The sequence below is a fragment of the Scatophagus argus genome, chromosome 16 (assembly GCF_020382885.2).
Source record: "Scatophagus argus isolate fScaArg1 chromosome 16, fScaArg1.pri, whole genome shotgun sequence".
Lineage (NCBI taxonomy): Eukaryota > Metazoa > Chordata > Actinopteri > Scatophagidae > Scatophagus > Scatophagus argus.
This window is the reverse complement of record NC_058508.1, coordinates 470,335-495,874: the sequence shown is the minus strand read 5'-3', so window position 1 is coordinate 495,874 and position 25,540 is coordinate 470,335. Positions and strand designations below refer to the sequence as shown.

The following is a 25,540-nucleotide window of genomic DNA, read 5'->3' as shown; positions in this document are numbered from 1 at the left end:
ACACATATATGTACATATAAGCTACACATATATATGTATATTATGTATGACATATGCACCTGACTGTGGCATATATGTGGATGTAAGTCATATATATCCACATACATGCACATATATGACCCTAAATATGGCATACATGCAAAATATATTCTGCATTTATTCTGCATAATATTTGGATATATGTTCATATATTTCCTTTACGTGTGGGACAGTACTGAAACAGCACTGATAAAAGTTCTCCTGGCATCTGATAGAGGTCTTGTCTGCATACTTGTATTTCTCGATCTCAGTGCTGCATTTGACACCATTGATCACAACATTCTTCAAATCATATTTATCTGACAGGTCTCAGTTTGTTAACATTAATCATAATTGCTGTAAGTATAGTAAAGTAACTTATGGTGTACCCCAGGGTTCAGTATTAGGGATGATACTTTTCCCATATAGAACATATCAATAGGACTGCCTTTTTTCACCTCCGTAGCATAGTTAAAATAAGGAACATCCTTTCTCAGAGTGATGCTGAGAAGCTGATCCATGCATTCATCACTTCTAGGCTGGACTACTGTAATTCTCTCTTGTCAGGATGTTCTAAAAACTCTGAAGAGTCTCCAGTTGGTCCAGAATGCTGCAGTGAGGGTATTCACAGGAGTTAATAAGAGAGCGCATATCTCACCTGTTTTAGCCTCTCTTCATTGGCTTCCTGTAGGATATAGGATAGATTTAAAAATCCTTCTGTTGACTTAAAACGCTCTCAATAACAAAGCTCTGTCCTATCTTAAGGACCTCATTGTTCCTTATTGCCCCAGTAGAACACTTCGTTCCCAGAATGCAGGTCTGCTAGTGGTTCCTGGTATCTCTAAAAACAGACTGGGAGGTAGTGCAGCTACCTTTGCCTTTATCCTCTGTCTCTTTTCCCTCCTTTGGGATTACCTGTCTCCGCCCTGTTTGTTTCCAACTGTGCCCTTACCTTGTGTGTATATATAGTCCTCATATCCCTTTGTCCTGTGCCAGTTGTTCCTTGTGTCAGGCAACCAGCGTTATCTCCATGCCATTGCCAGGTCTAGTTATTTTATTCCTTTGCTCTAGTGATTTTCTCTTTTCTTAGCCTATCTTCAGTCTGGTGTGTTTTTGTTTCTTAGTTTAGTGTAGGTTTTTTTCCTCTTTGAGGAGTGATTTTGAGTTTGTACTTTTTTGAATAAAAACTTTATTTTGAAACTTGAGTCGTGAGTTTGTGGTGTGGTCCGTAGTTTGTGACACTATACAAATAAATTTATCTTGTCTTGTCTTGCCTCTTACTAATGTTACATGGCATGTGGCTATCCTTTGTTCAGTTAGGTAAGATCTGTAAAGCACTTTCAGTGATTGACTTGAAAAGTGCAATATTTTAATACAGTTTTCAGTTTTTTGTTTTCTTTACTGTCTACTCTGTCCTTCTCCCTCAGTCACTTTTTTTCACTCACTCACAACTGGACTTAAGGAGACTGGAAAATGAGAGAGACAGACAGGCAGTTTGTGGCGGCTCCTCCCTCCAGCTGGTATGCTGTTCAGCAGGTTTATAATGTGACATTGCTGAAAAAACAGCGCAACACTTTGTGAACCGATGGCTTCAACACAAAACTCAGTATAGGGAAGATTAGGTTGAAACAATATTGGTGCCTCCAGTTTTCTGAAAATATAGAAGAATAAGTGATGTTTTTCTTCTGAAAAGTTTTGACGGACAGAACAAACTGAAGCCAAGTAAGGAGGCAAAACTGTTGGACAGGTGAGTTTCACAAGGCCTATCCTGTTGGAACAAGTGTTGGAACAATTTGCATGGACGTCCTTCCTTGTCATTTTCCGTGCAGGTTTTTGTTTCAATGGCAGACTTGTCAGAGGTGTGGATTACTGTGCTGTGCCTGCTGCTGGTGGTCCACTGTTCTGTCACCTACAAACGCACTCCAGGTAAACCTCACTTCTTGTCATTCAAAGTTGGTCATCATACAAACACACACTACACTTCTATTATCACAGGTATGACTCAACAAATACAACAAAACCTCTTTGTGTAGCTGCCTTATTTATAATAAGATAGACAATTGTCTTTGTGTTTAAATTTTGTTTAAAGTCAATTCACAAAACACACGTAAAATGACAATATCATGTATGATGATTTGATTCATTGTTAATGCATTATGACCATGTTACTGCTAAGCCCCACCTCTTACAAACTCTTTTGTTTGATGGCAGCCATATTTTTTGACCAATCTTTGTCATTTACAAGAAACATTGGTGTATCTCACTCTTGCAATGTCATATAGCAACTTTGGTGTTGATGGAGTCAACAAAATCCAGAATGTAGATGTGATTTTACAGTTTTACAGTTCAGGCTAATTATCCAATAAACAATAATGGTAGTTGTGTTTCAAAAGACATTTTGTAGAGAACACTGGGCTGGATTTTTGTTTCAAATTTCAAGTTTGGTGTGAGGGGTGTGGTCCTTTAAACATGTAATCTTTGGGTGTAAAATACTGTGTATTTGTACAGTTGTATTTTTTTTGAGTTCCAGCATATGAGAGCTGTTGTCTGACAGAGTGTGCTATATAAGTGAATCTGACTTGTGACTGTTGTGTTGTGCAGGAGATCCAGTGTTGGTGGACGAACAGTCAGCAACCTCCTTCCTGTCTCGCTCACTGCTTTATAACAGCTGGGACTTGGAGCTGTTTGTTCCTGATAGTTTAGAAAGGGAGTGTGTAGAAGAGAAGTGCAGCTATGAGGAGGCAAGAGAGGTGTTTGAGGACGATGTTCAGACGGTAATGTTCCTGGTAGTGATTGTCTCTCTATTGTATTGTGTCAGTTGAAAAATGAAAATGTTTTGAAGGGAACCCGAAATCACTAAAAGTTCATTAAAGGAAACTTGGAATCACTGAGTTCATTCAGTGCTTTTTAGTTTCACTATTTCTGCATTGTATTTGCAGTGTGAGAGTGATAAATGCAGAAGAATCCATTTCCTTGAACAACACATGCCAAAAAACTGAAGCTATATAAATATAGAAATATGGTATAAACCTTCTTTTATTTCCATTTTTAGGAATCATTTTGGATCAACTATGTCAACAGTCAAGGTACACATTGAAAATATGTGTATTATGTAATTAATATGTAATAATTAAAAATAATGTATTATATATTACATAACAATAAATACATGAGAATTATAATTGGCATTATTTTTTTTCTTTATTTGTAATATTTTATACATTATATCTGCTTGGTTAAAGGTACTCTTATTTGGAGGATGCAATTGAATCCTACAACACAATCTCAGAGTGCATCTTTGGTCGTTTAGAATACCTCATTTTTAAGGAGGCTGTACTTTACAATTAAATGTGCTGTGGAAGTGTTTTCATCATCACATTTATGTACTGGAGAAAATTAGTAATGTCTGTTGCACCTGTTTGCTTATGCTGCAAGCTTACTGGACAGAAATTGTAGCAACATTTCAGAATTAACAGTTCAACATAGCGTCAGGACAGTAATGATTGAGGTCATTAATGTAGTGATTAGTGACTTTAAGAAACAATGGTTTGATGTTAATGATGTTTGTCTTTAAAGCATATGCACCCAGAGTGGATGTATCAGGACTGGTGGCAGGGATCCTTGCTGTCCTGGTGTCAGCTGTTATTGCAACTGTGCTGGGAATCTACTGCTACAAAGCCAAACTCAAGGGTAGACGGAGTTCAGCTCAGTAAGTTTACACTGAAGCCCAGATGAAGCTAGGCACCAACTGAACAGCTTCCTTGTCTTTGAAGATCAATCCTAATCTTAGACTCAAAGGAACAACAAAGATTACATGTCCTACTGAAACACCTGACAGCTTTGGTTCGATTCATTTTTAAATTTGTTGTTTCACAAGGCCTATTCAGACTGAATCTGAATTGTGCAATAGTGTGGAAGGACAAAACTGGACTATGTCCTGAGTATCATTATTTGTTCCATGAACTTCACCTGGATAGAGGCCTCAACTCTTCCAGAGGCTTTCTCCATCCATGACAAGTATAGAGTATTTGTCCCTGGTGATGCAGTGCCAGCATGATGTTTTTTTGAGGCGTCAAGGATTGTAGATTGTAAATTGTAGAAACTTTGCAATTTGGAAGACCAATAACATTTCTATATGTGTATTTTTTTGGCCTATATTACACATATTTTCACCCTGACATGAAAAAATATGAAAATAAAAAATAATTTAAGTACATTTATATGTATGTGTGTATATTTATATTGTCAGTTTATACATTTAATGTAAATAACTTGGATAATAGTACTCTTAACCAACCTGTCTGATTGCCAGGTTATCTGACCTGGCCACTACAAGATAAAATTGGGTTGTGTTTCTCCATAAGTTGATTCTGATTCTGATTCACTGTTCGGTTTTTTTTTTTTGTGTGTGTGTGTGTGTGTTAACCCTGCACTTCACACCATTACAGCCTGAACACACTACCCATAACCAAAGTGAATGGAAGGATAATTACAATGAATTATAATATAAGGAAAGCTTCTTGTAATCATCTTTCATCGGCAATAACTGCTTCAGATGCTCACATGACCATTGTTTTCCATTTCAATTCAGTCAGAATTCACCACAAGCATCACCACTGATGAAAATTTCCACCTGTGCGCTATGCATTCCATTTAAAACATAACACCAAATGTATCAAATCACCTATCAAATTTACTGAACAAAAGTAATTTGTCTTGTTAAATTCTTTTGAATTTAATTTCTGTTGTGCTTTGTATTGATCTAGAGCTCCAGTGAGGATGGCAGCAGATGGGCATCCATCCCCAGAGTCAGTGCCTCTGGCTCCGATCATTGCCCCAGGTCTACCAAGCTACAATGAGGCTCTGCACCGCAGTGGGCAGCACGATGCCCCACCACCTCCATATTCAGGGTAAGCGGATGCTCCAGTATGCACATGCACCTTACATGGATCTAGGCTGACCAATGCCCATGGTGGTCCAAACATCTAAAAAAAAAAAAAAAAAAGGAAGTATGTTATACTGTATGTATAACAGTACTAAGTACTGTATGTTAAAATAATCATTTCAATGTCTGCATTTCCACCTTTCATGACAGTTGCCTTTACCATGTCATAAACTTATCTAAATTTATTTTATTTAAAGAAAAACATTGGTATACTCAACATCTTACCACTTCATGGCTTCACCATCATCTACGCACTATCAAACATAGAAATAAGCATAAAAAATCATCAATGTCAACACGTATCACATAGTGATATGTACACATAGTGACAGCAAAGTGAAAATGCAGATAAAATACTTTCTAATTCTTAGATTGCTGTTTAAGAATTTATCACTTAATGATGGAAAACTGAAACCTCTTAAAATACCTATATAAACTACATGGCTGTATCCTTACCTCAAATTTTATTTAAAAAACAATAAATAAATAAACCACGTCGCATTAACACTTGACCACAAGAAACTTTTCTTGTCTTTTAAAGTATTTTTGTGTGTTTGTCACAATATATCCTTCAAAGATAAGATGATATTTTAAAGGCATAATATGCAGGAACTTTTGAAAGCAATGTATATACTAACAAAAATAATCGCTCTCTGTCTTCACTTATGACTGATGTCCATGGTGGTGTCTCTGTCTGCAGAGTCACTGCCTTTTCATTATTTTACTGGGCTGGTGTTCTTTTTTTTTGTTTTGTTTTTGACAACCTGGGAATGAAACTCAGCAATTAAGTATTTTTATGGTGACTTAGTGGTCTGTTTATAAACAGCAACTGACAACTCCTACATATTGTGCCTTTAAGGATGCAGCCACAGGACCCATTATTGCTTGTTTGAAAAAAAAGATATTATGGAAGCTGGTGAACATCCTTTAACAATGTTGCGTATTTGAACAGAAATGTGGCTTTTTCTGAAAGTATGAATGGCAAAGCTATTAAATCACCTGCCAAGGGTCAGGCTATTAGATTGTCTAGGATACCAAAATTAATGTGTAATGTAATGTTAAAACAGTTAAGTAATTCAAATTCAATCCCAAAATAATAATCAACTTATTAAACTTTTCTGAACTTCAGATAAATTATATTTTGCATTGAGTGCTTTGTATTTTTTGAACTTGTATTTTCTTTTGTATTCTTGGGATCTTGATGTGTTGACTGTTTGTAATGTGGTTCAGCAGCTACTCTTGCAGTATGCTGCAGCACCTTTTCACTCACAAAGATCCTTCCTCTCTTTGACCACAGGGGTGCGCCATCTGAGAATGCTGAACCAGAAGACAATGAATGATTTGGGTTAGAGTAAGAAAAGCAATGGGTTTGATAATAATTGGTGTTTTGAGTAAACTTTTAAATATTGCATGTTGTTTGATATACCATATTTATGAGTGAAGAGCTAACACAATCCTTGACAGCACTGATAGAGTGATATAAGCATTGGCTGGCCAGTAGTCTGTCCTCTACAGATATGATGCTTTAAAGTGGGTACAGCTGAGGGTGAATATTATATTTGTGCTTGCACTGTGCACCAAACTGTGTTGTGTTTGGAGTTAATGCTGTCCAGAGCAACAACAGACAATAAGTTCATAGAGCTGTTGATTCTTCTAGAAATGCCAGACATCTTTTACACAATAAACCACATATGATTCCCATTCAGATTTGGATTGTGACATAACACACCTCTCCAGCCATATTTTATTCATGTGTGTTTATCGAGTCTGTAGAGCCAAATGCATGCCTGTGCTACGCACTTGAACATGAACTTGAATTTATTATTGATTATAAAGAAACACATCTGGCTATAGCACCAATTCTGCATGTGTTCTGTGTGTGTGTGTGTGTGTGTGTGTGTGTGGCGGGGGGGCAGTCCAGTCATTCCTCTTAAAAATGGCGTCTTCCCAACAAAGTGAGTGAAAACACCTTTGCTGTGTCGCGAGTAAGCAGTGGGAGATCAGTTTTTGGATCGATGTGAATATAGCGTTGCTTCTTAAAGCTGCTGCAGAACTTGGACCATCTGACCATTTCCGGCTCATCGGTTTAACACAAGAGACCATAGACAGTGACATATGAGGGGAGAGGAGAGAGGGAAGGGGTTGCTCCTGGCTGCTATGACCACCTCCCCACCTCCTCTGACTCCTTCACCTCCCTTCATTCCTCCCCAAGACTACAGACTCGTCAAGCGGAGAAATACACAGTAGCGAGCGCAGAGAAGACGCCCTCCCCCCGCCCACCCCTCGCTATCTGCCTCCCCCCGCCCACCCCTCGCTATCTGCCCATTCTCATCCAGTCCTTTAATGGACAGGAAATATCCCGCTGCAGGATTCGGAGATTTAGGGGCTGGGACGGCATGGAGTTACGACAGCTCAAGCAAAGCAGGGTAAGCTTCGCTGGAGAAAGCGTGGGTTCGCACTGGTCTTCTGGGTGCACCACTGAGCTCAAAGTGACTCTGATAAACGCCATGGACGCGACGCTGCCTGCGTCTCTGCATCCAGCCAGACTGCACGGTGCTGCTACATGGCCAGGTACAGCGAGCAGCGGGAGGGGGTATGGGGGCTGTCTCCAAGTAGCATGGAACGCAATGGAAGCTTAACAGTGATAAAGCTGAGTGAGTCATGAAAGATGACATTTAAGTTCCAGCTCTGCACTGTTTCCGTTGTAGCTTTGTCTTGCTTTTGACTTAACAAATGCATGACTGGGACACTCGCTGGTTGAAGTGAGGTTGATTGGTTCAGTACTAATTGGATAGCTCACAGGTACGATGAATGGAGCTGCCGCTTGATGTGTAGCAAATGGGAAACGAGCCCTTCGTGATATAAAACTTGAAATAAAACGTGCGCAAATGAAGTATAATGTGCGAAATAGTCATTTGTTTTAGTTACCGTTTAACTACAAACGGCTTCATATCGTAACGACAAATTTTGCGGTAAATGTTGCTAATAAATACCACAATGAAATATGAGCTGATGCAGTGAATATACTTGTTGGCGGCTCTGACACCAAATGTGATTCTAATGTAATCCAACTGACAAACGTGCCCTGAATGCCGCTGAAGTAGACGTGAGTGAGCTCATTAAAATGAGCGTTTGTAACGTTACGCTGAGTGTTAACTAAAGTAGGCCGCTATGTTAACTTTCTTCACTCTAGTCATTGTACATTTTCATTTCTAGCGGTGACTACACCTGTGCAACATCTGCAGCTTCTGCAGATGTTGCCCATCAAACTGATTCCCCATCAAACTGATTCTGTTATATAACATACACAATACGGATGACAGGTGATGCTGTCTTAAGTGCTGGCAAAGTCTACGATTGTGACGGTCTCGATTGGTGTGTCGGCCCGGCCGTCACTGTAGTGGAACTTATCAACCTTATACGTTGTGTGTTGGAATTGCAGCTAAAGTTAACCGACTCCTGTCGCCTTGACAACCAGTCTTTCATCAGCATCAGCTATATGTGTTCCATCTCTGGAAGAAATGCCAATTGAGTTATGTATATGTTGCATACTGCAAATAGAAGATATGTTGTCTCATCCTGCTCTGGTTGAGGATGAGATGCTGACAAAATGTGCTTTCATTTGTACATGGTTGATTCACTCAGCTTGGGCGAGCTTAGGCAGCTTAGGCTGCAGTAGGTTACCTGAACAGGCTGTTAGGTTTGCTCCCTGCCACTGTGTCCATAAGTCCAGAAAAGCGGTGGAAATAACATTGATGTACTGTACTTTTTACAGTGTGAGGGGTAAAAACAACCACAAGAGAAATTCTATAAAACTTGTATTATAGGGAAATTGGGTCATTGCACCAGCTATTGATAATAAGAATAAAATGAACATTGTATAAACACGAACAAGTGACAATTTCAGCTTTTCTCTATGTCTTAAGTGGAAAGTCTATATGAAAATATACATAACAGCAAAGTCATGTTTTAACATACAGTCTTTTCCATTCATGTGTGTTTGTTTTTCCATCTCAATGTCTCGCTGTAACATGAGTGTGTAAAGGATCATAGTAGGTATATTCTTGACTCACAGAAGATGCAGAAGGAAAGCTACCTAACATGAATGTCATCAAATTAAATTATTTCATTTTGTCAAATTCCTTTCTCAATGTTCTGTACATATACTCTGTTGTTAAAGGCAATAAACTCATGGTTCCCAGTGAAATACGTGATCCCAGCAGTGGGCTGCGAACTCATGTTTGCTCACCACTCATTTAGAATTGTAGAGCCTTGATGAACATGGTTTCTGATGCATTGAGCCAGATGGCGCAGATAGTTTTTGGTTTTTTTTAACAGTTCTTCTTTCTGCTAACCTTTCCAAAAGCCAGCTTTCATCTCATCATCTCATCCATGTCTTGCTTGACCCTCTTGGCCACACAGTTTAAAGATAAATTTCCAAAAACCAGAACATGTCAGAGTTGCTAAAAGTGTTTTTCAGTGTTATACATATTTTGTTAAGTTTGCATGTTCTTCTTGCAATCCTGTCTTGTAACATATTCAATTTAGCACAGCCCCAATCCACAGAAAGATCTGTGAAAAAAAAGCAAATACATGAAAATGGTGAAACCATGATTAACATAAAATGCATTCAATGCTCTGATAAACTGCATACATCTTAAAACTGGGTTAATCATTCAATAAACACATCAGCACATCACATTTAGTCCATAACTCATCCTCATGAGGCAGAGAAGCATACAATCTGATATTAATGTTGCTGGGGCAATTTCTACGGGTGATATTGGTGATATCAGAAGATTCTGTTTATACTGTTTACACTGGTGTTTATATCATCTACTGTTTTTCACTTTATATTACACTGTTTTTATATTATATAGCATTGTTTATATTTATATTTATTTTGTTAAGAAACTGGGCTTATACTGGGACCGGGGAAACTAATTTCATTCCACTCATGTTTACGTGCGTGAAATGACAATAAAGCTCCTTGAATCCTTGAATCCTTGAATTCTGAATTTTTAAAGTACCACTAAACACTACTACTCAGAAATTACTCGAAGTGTCTCATGTTAAAACCAACCCAAAAATATACAGAAAACACTAAAACATTCCCATTATATCATTCACATGTTCAAGGATTCCAGGCAGGTAAATTATCCTTTATAGCACAGGGTTGCAGAATGAAATGAGAGTTTGTAGTCCCCTTCATGCTAATCACATAGAACATACAGTTGAAAGGTGCCCTATGCAGTGATCACTGCTCTTATGCCAAACAATGCTCAATGCTTCTCTTATAGGTAATATGTGTTTCAGTGAGAAAGCTGAAGAAAAAACATGCCTGATTGCTGTTTATTAAGTAACTAGAAACTGCACAGGGTAATTGATGTTGATGTTGTACTCTTGCCTTAGAATAAACGTGCAGTAACACCCGATGATCTGATCCAGGGCTGTTTACCTGGGGGAGAGCACTCACTCTTTGAAACTTTTGGGATTTATCTTCATTCTTGTGCCTTAACCTGTCTGAACCAGCGAGCCATGGTGTAATGTAGGCTACTATAATTAATCTCCCTTTGTTTTTGTTGAGGGAAAATGTACTAATGTACTTTGTACTTTGTAATGTACTTCACGAGCTTATGGATAGGAGAGGGGGAAAAAAGTGCTGGTAACCCTGGTAAGCTGTTGCTTACTAACTTACATCTAATGTATAGAGATGTATTCTGTTTGGGGTGAATAACCAGACATGTTTCCACAGTCAAACTCATGTGTGTGAAGTGAAAGTTTGTTTTGTTTTTCTGTGAACTCTAGCTAGAGCCTAATTCCCATGTGGTCAAAACCCATTTTTGGGTTTTTGGTGCATTGCATTAATGGTCTCCATGAATTGTTTTTAAATACAGATGTTTTACTGGAACTTTTCTCGTGCAATTTTGGGACTGTAGAGTTTGAAGAAATTAGTTAACTATTGAAAGATATGCAAAGAGTTAAAAATGAAAAAAGTTAATTGCCTTTGTATTTCTGTCCACCATTTTAGAAGATGCATAAATGTAGTAAAACTGTAAAAACAGATTACGATCATTCTCTCACTTGTTGCAGAATAATAAAAATATAAAAATGGCATGGGGGTCGGGGGTAGGTGGAGGCAGCAGGGCTTGCATCTCTAGACCCCAACAGACAGAATAGAGTAACGGCATCTTGAACAGAGAATGTCGTCACACTGCCTCTGTGTGTTGTAATCTGAGCTTCTCTGTTCTTTTGTTCTGTTCTTTATTCTTTTGGTATAGCCGGGCTGGCCATGCGTGCATATTAGTGCATGTGAGTCCCTCTCTGTCCTCCCGTTTTCTACATGACGGCCTGGTAAGAAACTTTCTCGTACTATAGTTAAACACCAAAATATGTCTCTGAAAACATTTGTGGTGAAACATAATCAATACAGTAAGATAGCAACATAATCTTGATTCATAGTGGACCAGCACTGCCTAATTTTTCAGATTGATAGTACAGTTTGAGTTTTGTGAACAATGTGTGCTCAGATGCTGCTTTCTCTCACACTTTATTAAGTGAAAGACAGTTTATTTTGGTCTAAGATGCAGGTGCTCTTGTGTGATATCTAGTAGCAATGAATGCTGTGTATTTTCACCATTGGAGGACTTTGGAACTTCAACATACCCAACATTAATTCATATTGTGATAGCTGTCAATGTATTTTTTTGTTTAATGATCTTATGCTGTTATTTTTCCATCTTTATTGTCTTTGTCTTCAGTGGGCATTTTTTCATCTGTCTCTGGAAAAAAGGAACTTGTTAGCATAGTATTTTTTCTTTATTTTTAACCATCCTAGCGTTCATCCTGAAGAAACTACCAGCCTTGTTTGCCAAGTCTGCTCGCAAACACTGCAGCACACATGGAACATTGAAATAGCTCCTTTATTTTATTATTGTATATTTTTCATATTAATTGATAAAGTAGCATTAGTTTTGGTTAATTTAAGTCAGGTTTGCAAGAATAAAAACTGACCTAAAAGTGGAATGGCTAGAACCTCCAGGTGGTGTAAAGAGATAACCACTCAACACCATGATAAAGAGCCTCAGTGCTGAGCATCCAGTGTTGCTTTGAATTTGTGACACTCATGGGTTGGGAACCCAGTGAAAGTTTATGTTCTCACACCAGTTACTGGTCTGTAAACTGGTAACTACAGTAACTTCAATAGACCATGAACATAGTATTAGCAACAACAAGTTCTATGGGCTATTGTTGTTACAAAATAATCACACTTTTTGGTTATAATGACAAAATTAGATAACTTATTCAGTATCCAGTACAGTACAGTACAGAAACAGAAAACTCGATGAACATTATGAACAAATGCTACAAATACCAGTGGAAATTATGGTACATACATTGGTGAGAATCATGTATTTGACATTATGAATACTGAAAGTGAAAACATAGATCCCTTAATTCAGTGGTGTCCAAACTTTTTCTCTTGGAGAGTCATGGGCTAAAAGCAAGGATCTGTTTTATTTTACTGTATTGAATTGTATTGCACTGTTAAGAAACAAACTGATTCTTGGATCGTAAGTTCCCTTAATTGACAAATTAATTGTGCAAAATGTGACTGAGCCCCCCATGTTCAGATTACGAAAAATAGTGAATAATTATGGATCCTACATTTCAAATAGCATCATTTACATCACCAAAATAAAACAGCATAAATATTACATAAGATATAATATTTCAGTTTATTTTTTTTTTAACTAGAAACATCTAGAGGGCCAAACTGAAACTTATGGTGGGCCACCTTTGGCTGGCATGCCCCACTTCGGTAAGGCCTGCTCTAAATAGACTATTAAACTGTAGGGCCAGCAGTCTGACCTGTCCAATAAGATAGAACACTGTGTGAATAAGGGACTTTATAAAAGTCAAACCAAATAACCTTGTTTTCCACAGCCTTATGTATGGTAGCTCCAGGTCATCCCACTCAGACTCAGAGCTACACCCCCGACCAGCCTATGGTACTTCACACCCCCTCCAGGGATATGCAACCAACCATGATCCAGGAAGTTCCAGACAGTGTGGGACCTGGGTTTCTACTAGACGCATGCTTGGTAAGGATTCATTGGGTGGTTTATCTGTAGAATTAAAAATCTTAAAGTATTGTACACAACCCTTTCTATATACAGTTGACACTTGGACAGTGATATTTGCTGACTCCAAGCTTTAATATAAGGATATTTTCATTCTTACATTATATCCACAGTCAGTGTGTGTGAGATTTGTATATACCATTTTTGTTTTTGAACTCTTGTTTCTTTGTTTCTGAGCTCTTCCATTATTTTTTGAAAATACTGTCTATGGGGTACAGTACAGGGAAACAAAAGTGAAATGTTAAGGGAAAAGTGATGTTAACAATATTATTCTGTGTACTATTCTGTGAAATTCAGAAAGTAAGTAAGTATATGATACATCAAGATATGCTAGTTAAATGGGCTTTTGGATACTTTCTCAAAACTCAGACAAAGGGGTAATTGAAAATTTTTGTACTGGAAAATTTCCCAAAATACCTACAGGAATATTCAGCAAAGCTGGTTGCAGCAATAGTTATTGTACATACATTGTGTTTAGAAAAAAAGGCTGGTTAAGGTTCTTCTCTAACAGTTTAGGAAAATACTTGATTACAAGTAAAAGGCTTGCACTGAAAATTCAACCTAAGCTGATTCATAAATAAGTGTCATATGACATACAGTATTTTCTATATTAGAGTTATAGTTCTATAGTAACTGTGCAATGATCACAGGTTGAAACTCATTTACTAAACCGCTGGTTATCTACACACAGTTATATTTAATTTTCTTTACCGTAATACAGAAAACACAGCATTCAGAGCAATTAATTAATAAATGAATACAAAGTCAGATGCTTGAGTGCAGGTTTCACTTATAAGACTTCTATTCACAATATTATAAAATCTTTTTCAGTAAAGAAAAATAGGTTTCTGCTGTTCTGGTTGGAGGGCGGCACGGTGGTGCAGTGGTTAGCACTGTCGCCTCATAGCAAGAGGGTTCCAGGTTCGAATCCCGGTCTGGGCCCTTCTATGTGGAGTTTGCCTGCGTGGGTTTTCTCCGGGTACTCCGGCTTCCTCCCACAATACCAAAAACATGCACATTAGGTTAATTGGCTACTCTAAATTGCCCCTAGGTGTGAGTGTGAGAGTGTGTGGTTGTTTGTCTTTGTGTGTTGGCCCTGCGATTGACTGGCGACCAGTCCAGGGTGAACACCGCCTCTCGCCCGTAGTCAGCTGGGATAGGCTCCAGCTCCCCCGCGACCCTGACGGATAAGCGGTATAGAAAATGGATGTTCTGGTTGGGGTGGTGATGATGGTGTCAGTCTGTGTTCTCCACTGCTGGTAAGCAGTTTGATTGCAGTGGGCGCAAATGAGTGTTTAAAGTGCTCTGTCCTGTTCTTGGGTGGTGTGAGTTGGTGACTGAATGAGCTCCCCAGCTACCAGAGCTCGTCTTGCAGAAGGTGAATTGGGCTATCCAGAATGGCTACTACTAGTATTGCTACTACCACTACTAATAATAACGATAATAATAATAATGATAATAATAAATATGACGAATAAAAATAGTAGGAGTTGGCAGAGGAGGAACACAGAAGAGTGTCCAGCTACAATCCATGGAAACCTGCAAGGCAAGAAAGAGTCTGGGGAAGAGGCCAGGTAATAGCAATAATATATTAACTCTGCATGAAGAGGAGAGGAGAACAGGGAAGCTCAGTGGATGATTGGAAGTCCCCTGGCAGTCTATGTCTATAGCAGCATAACTACAGACTAACTATAAGCTTTATTAAGAAGAAAAGTTTTAAGCCTACTCTTAAATGTAGAGAGGGTGTATGTCTCCTGGAACTGCGACAAGAAGATGGTTTCTGATAGTGGAGCCTCTGGCTGCTCTGGCTCACATTCTACTTTTGGAGACTCTGGAAACCACAAGTAACCGTGCATCCTGGGAGCACAGAGTTCTAGTTGGATAATAGGGTAATTTAGTTTTATTACTTTTAGTTTTATAAGATATGATGGTGTCTGACCATTAGGTGCTCACATCTGGATTTTACAGGAAGCCAGCGTAGAGAAGCCAAGATGGGAGTAATATGATCTATTATACTAATTCCTGTCAGCACATGTGCAGCGGCATAATAAAGACTTGCAATAATCCGTATTAGCAAATATGTGGACTAATTGTTGTTTTTGTTGTTCAGTGGCAAAAAATTGCAGGTCATCCTGGTTTTTATGTCTTTAAGACATGCCTGAAACTTATTTAATTGATTGGTTTCACTGAAGTATAATTCATGCAAGAATAATTGTGTGTGAGCCACATAAAAATGAATTTGTTGAAATGTTATCTACTGGAGGTGAGAGCACAGGACCTTGTGGAACTCTGTGACTAACTTGCTGTGTATAGAGGTTTGATTGTTAACATTAATGTACAGTACAACTGAGATCAAATTAATTGTTCCAGTCTATGTAAAATGTGACGATGATATGATACATATGATTTGAATGAATTATGTGAGGGTTGTGGTTTGTTTAGGCCTGACTGGGCCATTTGATGCCAGCCTCCACCATGCCAGCTCCTTGGATCCTGACCCCTCTGCCATGAGCCTAATTTCAGCTCTGGAATCCCGTGGTTCACAGCCCCCACCCTCCACTTTCTCCATCTTTTCTCAGTTTCGTTCTCCCTCTTGGCAGGCTGGTGAGTGTCAAGAAAGGCTGCCCTTTAAAAAATTTAAAACTGATTTATTGTCAGTTGTTGGTACTACTGCCATTTCCAGATAATAAATAATAATTTAATTTTCCAAATAATTACATTTATTTAATTTGTAAAAATATCCAAAAGTTTAAAGCTCCGTCTCAAACTTAAAATTTGCTCATTTGTTGAATTTAAATAGTGACTTGCATTTGTCAACACTGTCCATGTTGTGTCTTTTAGCAATGCATACCCCATCCCCAGCGGAGCTTTTTATTTCAGGAGCACTTCCAGGTTCCAGCTCCTTTACCTCGTCCTCAACCCTTTCTGCATACCAGCATCCTGGCTCCTTCTCTGGACGATCTTTCATTTCCTCTCTCTCCCTGGAAGACACATCTACATTTAGCCAGACTTCCAGTAGTTTGCTGTCTCCCCATGATCCCCGACTACACATCAAAGCACCTTCCCAGTCCAGCTTCACCTTAGATCGCTTACTGCCTTCCCAGAATTCCACCTACTGGAGCTCTCAGGACCCCACGGCCCCTCCTCAGACCCAAGACTCTTCCAGTTGCCACGTGTCCCCTCGGCAATTGAATCTGTTGTCCTCCCAGCTTCACAAGCAGTCAACCCAGCTTTGTAATAGATCCATGTTCGCCTCATCCTCTGACACGAAATCCTCACCACGGATGGAATTGAAGACATATCAACCTGTCATCAAAACTCCTTACACATTTTCATCCTCCAGCTCCTCCTCCTCCTCTTCATCTCGCTCAAAGGGAGCCAAAAGTTCCAGCTCCCGCAGTGGCTACTCCTCTACAGGTTCAGCATCATCTTCTTCACACACCCCACACACTCCACCATCAGCCTCCTCTGCTTCTTCTTTACCCTCTTCTAGCTCCAAGACAAGCACTGACTCTTTTTCTGCCCCCTCTCATCAACAGGCCCCATCTCAGTCAGCACCCGCCCCACCTCCTCCCTCAGTGGTGTCCTCTACCTTTGTCCAACAGCAAGCACCCAGACAATGCCTCTCCAAATATGACTGTCCGACCCCTCCCCAGCAACATGCCCAGTCCTGCTCTCCCAACCACTTGGCCCAGTCTTATGGGCCCTTCAACTCATCTCATGCCCAGGACCCGAGCTCTGGAGCCGGGGGCACTGGAGCAAAAGCCTTCATTGGTATAGGTATAGGTTCAGGGGGGCACTCATTTTCGTCAGAAATCTTTGGGGACTCAAGCTTTGGCTCAGCTTCCCTCAGAAAAGAAGACAGTTCTCCCTTAGGCTATGGGGGTCTTGGAGCATCAGAGGGAAATGAACCCATATCAGGAGCAGCTGCACGTGGATCTGCAAGGTCAGGGAGTGGGGCTTCTTCTGTTGGTAATGGAGGCAGTAACTCTTACCACCTGCCTGAGTCTAGTCCATCCCCCTCCAATGGTTCTATAATCATTTGCCCTGGTTTGCACTCTCCTGCTTCTGCAAACCCTTGGCAATCCTCTGGAGGCTCAGGAGCCACCAAATACTTGTCCTCCATTCTCTCTTCCACTTTAATGTCCTTACCACAAGGTTTCCCTGAGCACGCACAGAACCAGTCCTACCAATCAACACCATCTAAGCCAAAAATAGAGATACTGGGACTTGAGCGATCACAAGATGAGGATGAAGATGAAGATGATTTCCTTTTCCACCACTTACTGCATACCCAGAGTTCAGCTCCACATCCATCCCAGCATCACCCACCTCCTCAGCAACCACCCCAACCACTTCCACAGGCTAGGGATGGGGAAGACAAAGGGGTGACCTATGAAATTAACAACCTTCAGAGTGTCATTCGTACCAACAGCACTACCAGCAGTTCAGCTCCTGGATTGGCAATTGGTGATGCAGCAAGTAGCTTAAACAGTCAGTTAGAAATGTCACAGGAGAAACAGCAGCAGACCAAGTTAGAATTGACAGTATCAAAGTCCACTGCTGGAGGGCTAGGAAGGGTCACTGACTCTTTTTCCCACTCCCACACTACCCACTCCCATCAACAGCAGCACATCTCCCTGGACAGAGTAGTCTGTTATGAAAGAGGGGACCTCTACACCCAGCAGTCACATGCTCAACATTCCAATCACACCTCACCTGTGTCTTTACAACACTCTCAGCACACTCAATGCACACAGCGCATTCAACATTGTCACCATAGCCGTTCCAGTTCCCACTCTCACAGCCACCCTCACATGGAGTTGAAGAAGCCTTCAGATGTAAATGGCAGTATCTACTCATGTAACACACCAGAAGTGCAGCAGGCACGACAAAACCAGGCTTCCCTCTCTCTGATGGTCTCACCACCAGGCCCTCCCCAGCAAGCTCACACGCTGCAGTCTATTCTTTCCTGTACCACCTACAGCAAGATGGACTCTCAGCAAGCCCCTTCACAGCAACAACAGCATCCTTTGAGCCAACAGGCTATGATGGGTGCAGCCAGGCCTGCTGAGGTGGAATCCCACCCTCAGAACCAGTCCTCACAGTTGTCAGTTCAGCTTCAAACCCAGGGTGTCGATACCCATCACTGCACACTTGGAGGTCAGTCAAGAGATCAAACCCAAGCAAATCAGAACTCAGTATCTCTGCTAAATATGTTAGAACAGTCTCTTTCCCACACAAACAGCAAAGACATTCAAGGAACTCTGGACAGAACTGGGGTTGGGGAGCCTGTTACAGGAAGGAAGGGAAGTGATGGAGACAGACACAGACAGCAGCATGGACTCACACCTCACCATGATCCCAGACAACCAGGCTCAGATCTTCTTGACTTCTTCTCTGAAGCAGGTTCCGGCTTGTCCACCCATGCCCATACTTATGCCCACCATCAACAACAAGCACACACTCACCATCGGCTGTCACACTCTCAGGCATCAAATAGGGGAACTCCACAGCAACAGCCCCAAAAAAGAAAGTCTAAAATCCAGCTGTCACACTCCCAGTTAGACCAGCTCAAACAGCACCAGTTTGTCACAGCAAGCCCATTTAGTAAAGTGGGACAAAATCAAGCTCAGCAGACTCAACAGTGTGCACCTCTATCGTCCATATGCTTTCCGGACACTCTCTTACATGATGAAGACCGCTCTTTCTTTCCTGAGATGGAGGACATGTTTTATTCAGCTGATTACAAATCAAGCTGTGCTGGGGATTCTGGGGCAGGGCGAGCTGCTCAGGAAAGCATTACTCAGGGTCATGGGCAGAGGCACAAAGTTATGGAGGCCTTAAAAACAGGAGACCCTGGAGAGGGCTATGATCTCGTTGGTCATTACAGTAACCAAGTATATGGACAGTACTGCCACAGCCTTCCAGGAACAGGAAATGGCAATCTGCACTTAGACCTTGACTCTATGAAAACCCACATGCTTCCCTCCACTGTGAATACTGACCAGATTGGCTTCTTCCAATCACAAACACCCACTGTGGGATTGAGTTCAGCAGTTCAAGGCGATGGCTCAGTCAACAAGATAGTGGGAGCTGTGGGGGTGGGTGGAAGTGCAAGCACTACTGGTCTGACTTCACATATCTTCTGTTCCTCTCCACCCAAGAAACTGCTGAAGACCAGCTCATTTTACTTGCTCAAACAGCGACGCGAGCCACAACCTCAAACAAAAAATAACTATGTGCAAGAGTACGAATTTGAGGATGATGAGGATAAAGCTGATGTTCCAGCTGACATTCGCCTTAACAGTCGACGACTTCCAGACCTGATCCCTGACTTGGGGTCTACTTGTAGAAAATCTGGTGGGACATCAGGAGTAAGGGGGCTCAGTCCCCTTATGGGTGACATGGACTTCTGCCACCCCTCAAGATACTCTTCTCTTGGACACCCTCCACAACCCCCCCACCATGATGGCCCTAAGAAACGAGGCAGGAAACCAACTAAATCAAAATGTGAAGGCCCTCCTCGCCCACGCGGTAGACCACACATACGTCCTCTTCCAGAGCCTCCTTATTGCAGGGGGCTGATGGTATCAGTGGCTGGAGAAAGTAGAAGGGGTCGGGGGCGGGGTCGAGGGCGAGGCAGGAGGGAGGAAGGGCTCATGGAAGTGCATCAAGATATGACGAAAGCACAAAGCCTTCAGCATCATAATCAACAGCAGTCTCAACAGCAACAGTTCAGCCAACAGCATCCACACTGACAACAGAAACAGCAGGGAAACTGTCACCAAGTTCCACAACAGCAGCAACAGCATCACCTGCATCAGCAGCAGCAGCATATTTCCTGTCCTCATCACCAACCACATCATCAGCAGCATCATCATCATCACCACCAACCACAACAGTCATCCCAGCAGCAGCAAGATGCAGTCAGACCTCTCAAGATAATATTGGACAAAAGAAGAGAGAATCTGGGTCTGTCCTCACCAGGAATCATAGTCACTGGTAGAAATTTTGAACAGGGTAAAAAATACTCCTTGGTCTAAGTAAGGTGATGGATTAACTCACCACTTAAGACACTTAGAAATGTAAAAAGAAATGACCAAATTAAGTGAGTCATACTGTGTATATAGTTTATCTGGTGAATCTCACTTTCAGTTCTTTTAATGCTATTGTTTTAAGTCTGTGTAAAGCAAAAAATAATTATGTGTCCTGAGTTTGCCACAGCACAGAAAAATGTGTTATAAACCACAGAGTCAAATTTGAATGATTTTGAAATAAGGCTTCAAAATCGTGAAAAAATAAGCAGTGATCTCTACTCTGAAACGCTGCTTTCAACTGCCAAACAAAATCCCGACCTGAAAACGGGACGTACCATCCCACTGCTTCATTGGACATGTACAGCCTTGTCTGAGCCACCATGAGACAAACAGGATCTCCTCCTCCTTCTTTCAAAGGCAGCTGTACAGCCACTTTACCTCTCAGCAGCCTTATTGTGGTGTGTGAAGTTTTGTTGAAGCACATTTGGTGGAAGAAGAACACAAAGCAAGTCCAAAAACACAGCACACTGTACTGAAGAACAATGCAGAGGTTTGATCGCATCTTCACTGGTCCACTCTCCTCCATATAAATGAACCCTGATTCAAGACCACAGGGATGCCCTTCTCCCCCACCACCTGATTGCCTCACCCATTTCCTCACCTGCTCCCTCTCATCAGTCCTGCAGTCCTCTGACCTTCTTTGCCCATCTGTCCTCACTTGACTCAACAATCCTCCACAGAATTAATCCTCTAGAGTCATGTGTAATTGTCAGTTTTTGACTATTTTTGATTCTAACTTTATATTTCAACTTAGAAATTTTTTACCTTGCCATGTTTGGTATCATTTTTGTTCAGCACAACCTCACAAGTGTGACTTTACTGTTATTTTTTTCATTTTGACATACTGTATGAACACACTGGACCTAAAATCACACAAAAACTATAAAATCCGAGTGGGAAAAATGCGCTGAAGTGTGCTGAATGAAGTGCGCTCAATGCGCTGGTGTTTACTGCGTCTTCTTGCGGGGAGGTGGTGAGATGGTGAGGTGGTGTGGTGGGGTGGTGGGGTGACTGTGGCAAGGAAAAACTCCCTGTAAGAGGAAGAAACCTTGGGAGGAGCCAGGCAGGGGGGTGCGGGGAGGTGGTGAGGTGGTGTGGTGGGGTGGGAGTGGTGGTGAGGTGGGGTGGGGGTGGTGGCGAGGTGTGGTGTGGTGGGGTGGTGGTAGGGTGGTGTGGGGGTGGTGGTGTGGTGAGGTGGTGTGGTGGGGTGGTGGGGGTGGTGGTGAGGTGGTGTGGTGGGGCGCTGTGGTGTGGGGGTGGTGGGGTGGGGGTAATGGTGAGGTGGTGTGGTGGGCTGGGGGTGGTGGTGAGGTGGTGTGGTGGGGCGGTGTGGTGTGGGGGTGGTGGTGTGGGGGTAGTAGGGTGAGGGTAGTGGTGAGGTGGTGTGGTGGGGTGGGGTGGTGGTGAGGTGGTGTGTTGGGGCGGTGTGGTGGTGGGGTGGGGGTGTGGTGGGGTGGTAGGGTGGTGTGGTGGGGTGGTAGTGTGGGGGCGGTGGTGAGGTGGTGCAGGGAGGGCAGGGGTGTCTGGGTGCCTACTTCTTCTTCTTTGGTCATCCTCTGCTGGTCTTGCTGTTCTTCATCCCATCCCTTGTCCAGCACCTGCAATGACAGAATAAATGACTCACCTCCGTGGCCCTCAGGTCTTCAGTTCTGGACCTTCAGACGCGCCCCCCTCCGCGTCCTGCTCTATACCTGAAAATACACACGACATTATTGTATACGCTGTGTTTAGAGGTGCACTGACTGTAATCTTCCTGGCTGATTTTGGTTTTCGATTATTTTTGAAAGTGTGACCTGCTGACACCAATTTTTACAGATTCTGATTGTTTTCTAAGAACCATGAATGACAGCATATGCAAACAAAAATAAACTTTTCTTCAATGCAAAATTTTATTTTTACTTTCATAATAAAAGAAGCTATGAAACTTGAGAATTTCCTCTCATAATAATAATGAATGTCAAAATGGTGAAACAGCACACAGAGGCTGTGCTTGGTCTTGAGAAGTCGTAGCGGTTATTTACCGACTGACAGTGACTTGCACTGGACATTTACAGTGGATGTGATGGTGTTGCCTTCTTACCTCTCGTTTGTAAAATAGGACGTATGCTGACTCCCGCCGCTGCTCACAAACAGATGTGCTGGTTGTCTTGTGGACTGCTGAGTCGTTGAAGGTGAGCCAGCGGTTGTGCTCGTCATCTGGACTGTCGGGGCAAATGCCATCACAGACGTAGTGTCCTAACAGGAGACATATTGTTGTTACTATATGAACACAGTGCGGATGATGAAGGCTCAGTGATAGCAGACAGCAGCGATTTAGCATTTAACAAAGTCAGAAAAGCTTCTGGATTTGTGTCCTTTCTAAGTGAAAACAGAAATCTGGTACCTCTTTCGAACAATCCATCATGTCCGCAGGCACAAAAGGTTAAGTTATTAATTAAGGTTTTACAAATATTAACCTTAGAGAAACTTCACAAACTGGCAACACAAAGGTTTTCTAGATAAGGACGCATGCATGGATAAAGTGAGTGATTAGTGAGCGATTAATCAACCAAGCTCAAAAAGTGTAAGTAAAACGTTTCTGTATAAATAGTATAAAATAATCAGTTATTTTCATCATTAACTGAAACATTTCCACAACATGTCTGAATTCAGCCTGCTTACCTGTTCTTGAGACGCCAAAGTGGCTGATGACGCTGACCAGACTGTAAAAGCCAACGTCCTGGGGGAAAACACAGGTAATCAGAGTTAGCCTCAAACATGCTCACATGTCCACATGTTTAAAAAACCATGGAAAAAGTGGGAGAGAGAGGAGGAGGAGGAAAGAGAGAGAGAGGCTTTGGGGGCAGCTGTGGCCTAGAGAAGCGGCGTGTGATTGGAGGGTCGCCGGTTCGATTCCCCCACCGGACGGGCAGGAAAAATTTGGGTGGGGTGGAGTGATTAATGCGATAAATGCTCCCCCTCTCCATTGGCCGGCTGATGTGCCCTTGAGCAAGTCACTTAACCCCCAGTTTGCTCCCCGGGCGCTTGATGCTGCCCACTGCTCCTGTGTGTGTTTCACTGCATGTAATTGCAGAAATAACTAAGGATGGGTCAAACGCAGAAGACGAATTCAGTGTGTGTATGTAAAAATATATATACTGTCAATAAAGCTGATTCTTCTTCTTACTGTCACATGTGTCTAATGTCTGTGATTGTTCTGTTTCTCTTCACCTGTTTGCAGGACACTTCCAGATGACTCAGTAGTTGGACGGGGTCTTGGATCTTCTCCAGGGTGTAGGAGGGAGTGAAGCAAAAACGCTTCAGGTGCAATATGAGCACTCTGTAGGGCAAGATGAGACACAACTTGTTGAATCTTGAGAAAGGAGGGGTCAGGGGACAGGGGATCCCCATTTGGGAACCACTTGGGTCAGGTGATCATGTATGATGGCTGTGATGTGGCTTACCTTGGCAGGGTCGCGAAGGACAATGTCTGGTTCGACGACGTCCCTCCGCACTCACACTTGAACTCTAAATCTGTCTCCTGCAGGACAGCACAGAGACAACAGGCTGAGCAACACAATCACACCATCATGTCTTCTCGTCACTTTTGGGAACATTACATAAACTTACATGTCCACTACTGGCCCAACCATAACCCATGCAGTTGTGACTGACACATAGGTGGTTACATCAGCTCTTTCTGTGAAACATACCCTACAACATTTAAACATCCCACGCCACCACTTCTTGCTTGTTTTCTTTGCTGATCTGGCAGTTTGGGCCTCAGTTGTGCTGAAAAGTGACACACGGTTGGTCATTTTATTGTGAACTTTTCAGAAATATCACAAGAATAAACGAGTTAGTCGAAACCCATGAAACGTATTCGGATTGGAGTGTCTTACCTTTTCTCTGGGACTGGCGGCTTCTCCTCGGAAACACTTTTCTGCTGTTGAGAAAACCAAAACAACATGGAAAAACTATTTCAAACGTTATTTGTGCTCACTGAAAGAAAAATACAACCTGTAGAGCACTAGATCTCTAGCACTAAAACACTTTTATAACATACTATCCTACAGGTTCAAAATAGATGTGGAGATCTTCCTGAAGAACCATGTTGCATGACTCTTCAGCCTGTCTGCCTGCCCCTACTCCTTGCAGCATGCCTTAAATACATACCAGGCAGACAGTGGGCCACTGGACTCAAAGGAAAGAACTGTGTAAGTTGGACAATAAAATCATTTTTATTGACTTGGAATGTGTAGAGATTACATTTTTGTTGATCACATGGTGACGCAACCGATAATGTAATAACAGCCAATAATGTAATACCTGACAATAACATAATAATTCTGGACATTTTAAATGCATTAAAGCCAATAACGTAATAACTTGCCAATGATGTAATAAAGGTTTTGAGCCAATGAGGTAATAACATTTTGCCAATAACGTAATGAGTTATTACACTATTGTTTGGTTATTATGTTATTGGCACAGCCTTAAAAAATGCTTTGATATGTAATAACTGCAGCCGATAATGTAATAATACATAAATAGGACTGCGTTTCTTGGAAATAAAATATTTTTTGGTAGTTTTTGTGCAGTTTGCTCATCAAAAATAGATGTAGTGGATGGCATAGTCGTCATGTTCATTCATCAAAGGTATGTATCATGCACTCTCTCTCCTTAAATATGGTTGTAAGAGACATTTCGAGAATTTGTGTTGTACAAAATATATTTAGAATTTCAAAGCTATGAATAAACACAGATGGAATTATGTAGTAAACAAAAAGGTGTGAAATTACTCAAAACATGTTTTATATTTTAGATTCTTCAAAATAGCCACCCTTTGCTTTGATTACTGCTTTGCACACTCTTGGCATTCTTGCGATGAGCTTCATGAGGTCACCTGAAATGGCTTTCCAACAGTTCTGAAGGAGTTCCTGAGTTGCTGAGCACTTTTGCCTTCACTCTGCGCTCCATCTCATCCCAAACCATCTGGATTGGGTTTATGTCAGGTGACTGTGTAGGCCAGGTCATCTGGCGCAGCACTCCATCACTCTCCTTCTTGGTCAAATAGCCCTTACACAGCCTGGAGGTGTGTTTGGGGTCATTGTCATGTTGAAAAATAAATGATGGTCCAACTAAACGCAAACCGGATGGGATGGCATGTTGCTGCAGGATGCTATGGTAGCCATGCTGGTTAAGTGTGCCTTCAGTTTTGAATAAATCCCCAACAGTGAAACCAGCAAAGCACCCCCACAACATCACGCATCCTCCTCAATGCTTTACCGTGAGAACCATGCATGTAGAGTGCCTCCGTTCACCTTTTCTGTTTCGCACAAAGACACGTTGGG

General features: G+C 41.6%; 2 protein-coding genes and 1 long non-coding RNA gene across 3 annotated transcripts; all 3 read left to right on the top strand.

The window, feature by feature from the left end:
- Positions 1-1,553: 1,553 nt before the first annotated feature.
- prrg2 (proline rich Gla (G-carboxyglutamic acid) 2) lies at positions 1,554-6,823 on the top strand. Its single transcript, XM_046414798.1, has 7 exons — positions 1,554-1,765; positions 1,848-1,944; positions 2,620-2,792; positions 3,071-3,104; positions 3,595-3,727; positions 4,785-4,928; positions 6,261-6,823. The coding sequence occupies exons 2-7, from the start codon at positions 1,860-1,862 to the stop codon at positions 6,301-6,303; spliced, it is 612 nt and encodes a 203-aa protein (XP_046270754.1). The 5' UTR covers positions 1,554-1,765; positions 1,848-1,859; the 3' UTR covers positions 6,304-6,823.
- A 136-nt stretch (positions 6,824-6,959) lies between these two features.
- On the top strand, positions 6,960-19,868 carry LOC124073506 (proline-rich protein 12-like). Its single transcript, XM_046415781.1, has 5 exons — positions 6,960-7,534; positions 11,245-11,317; positions 12,911-13,068; positions 15,550-15,711; positions 15,949-19,868. Exons 2-5 carry the CDS (start codon positions 11,307-11,309, stop codon positions 19,866-19,868), a joined length of 4,251 nt encoding a protein of 1,416 aa, XP_046271737.1. The 5' UTR covers positions 6,960-7,534; positions 11,245-11,306.
- Positions 19,869-24,311: 4,443 nt separating this feature from the next.
- Positions 24,312-25,138, top strand: LOC124072973. Its single transcript, XR_006845623.1, has 3 exons — positions 24,312-24,403; positions 24,788-24,845; positions 25,012-25,138. It is a non-coding gene; the product is annotated as an uncharacterized LOC124072973 (long non-coding RNA).
- The last annotated feature ends 402 nt before the right edge of the window (positions 25,139-25,540 follow it).

What these genes read in the sequence shown, in the direction of transcription:
- prrg2 (XM_046414798.1), top strand. Translation starts at nt 1,860, where the DNA reads ATGGCAGACTTGTCAGAGGTGTGGATTACTGTGCTGTGCCTGCTGCTG. An exon ending in CACCTACAAACGCACTCCAG is followed by an intron (nt 1,945 to 2,619) that starts GTAAACCTCACT and finishes TGTGTTGTGCAG; the next exon opens with GAGATCCAGTGTTGGTGGAC. An exon ending in TTGAGGACGATGTTCAGACG is followed by an intron (nt 2,793 to 3,070) that starts GTAATGTTCCTG and finishes TTCCATTTTTAG; the next exon opens with GAATCATTTTGGATCAACTA.
- LOC124073506 (XM_046415781.1), top strand. An exon ending in TTCTACTAGACGCATGCTTG is followed by an intron (nt 13,069 to 15,549) that starts GTAAGGATTCAT and finishes TGGTTTGTTTAG; the next exon opens with GCCTGACTGGGCCATTTGAT. An exon ending in TTCTCCCTCTTGGCAGGCTG is followed by an intron (nt 15,712 to 15,948) that starts GTGAGTGTCAAG and finishes TGTGTCTTTTAG; the next exon opens with CAATGCATACCCCATCCCCA.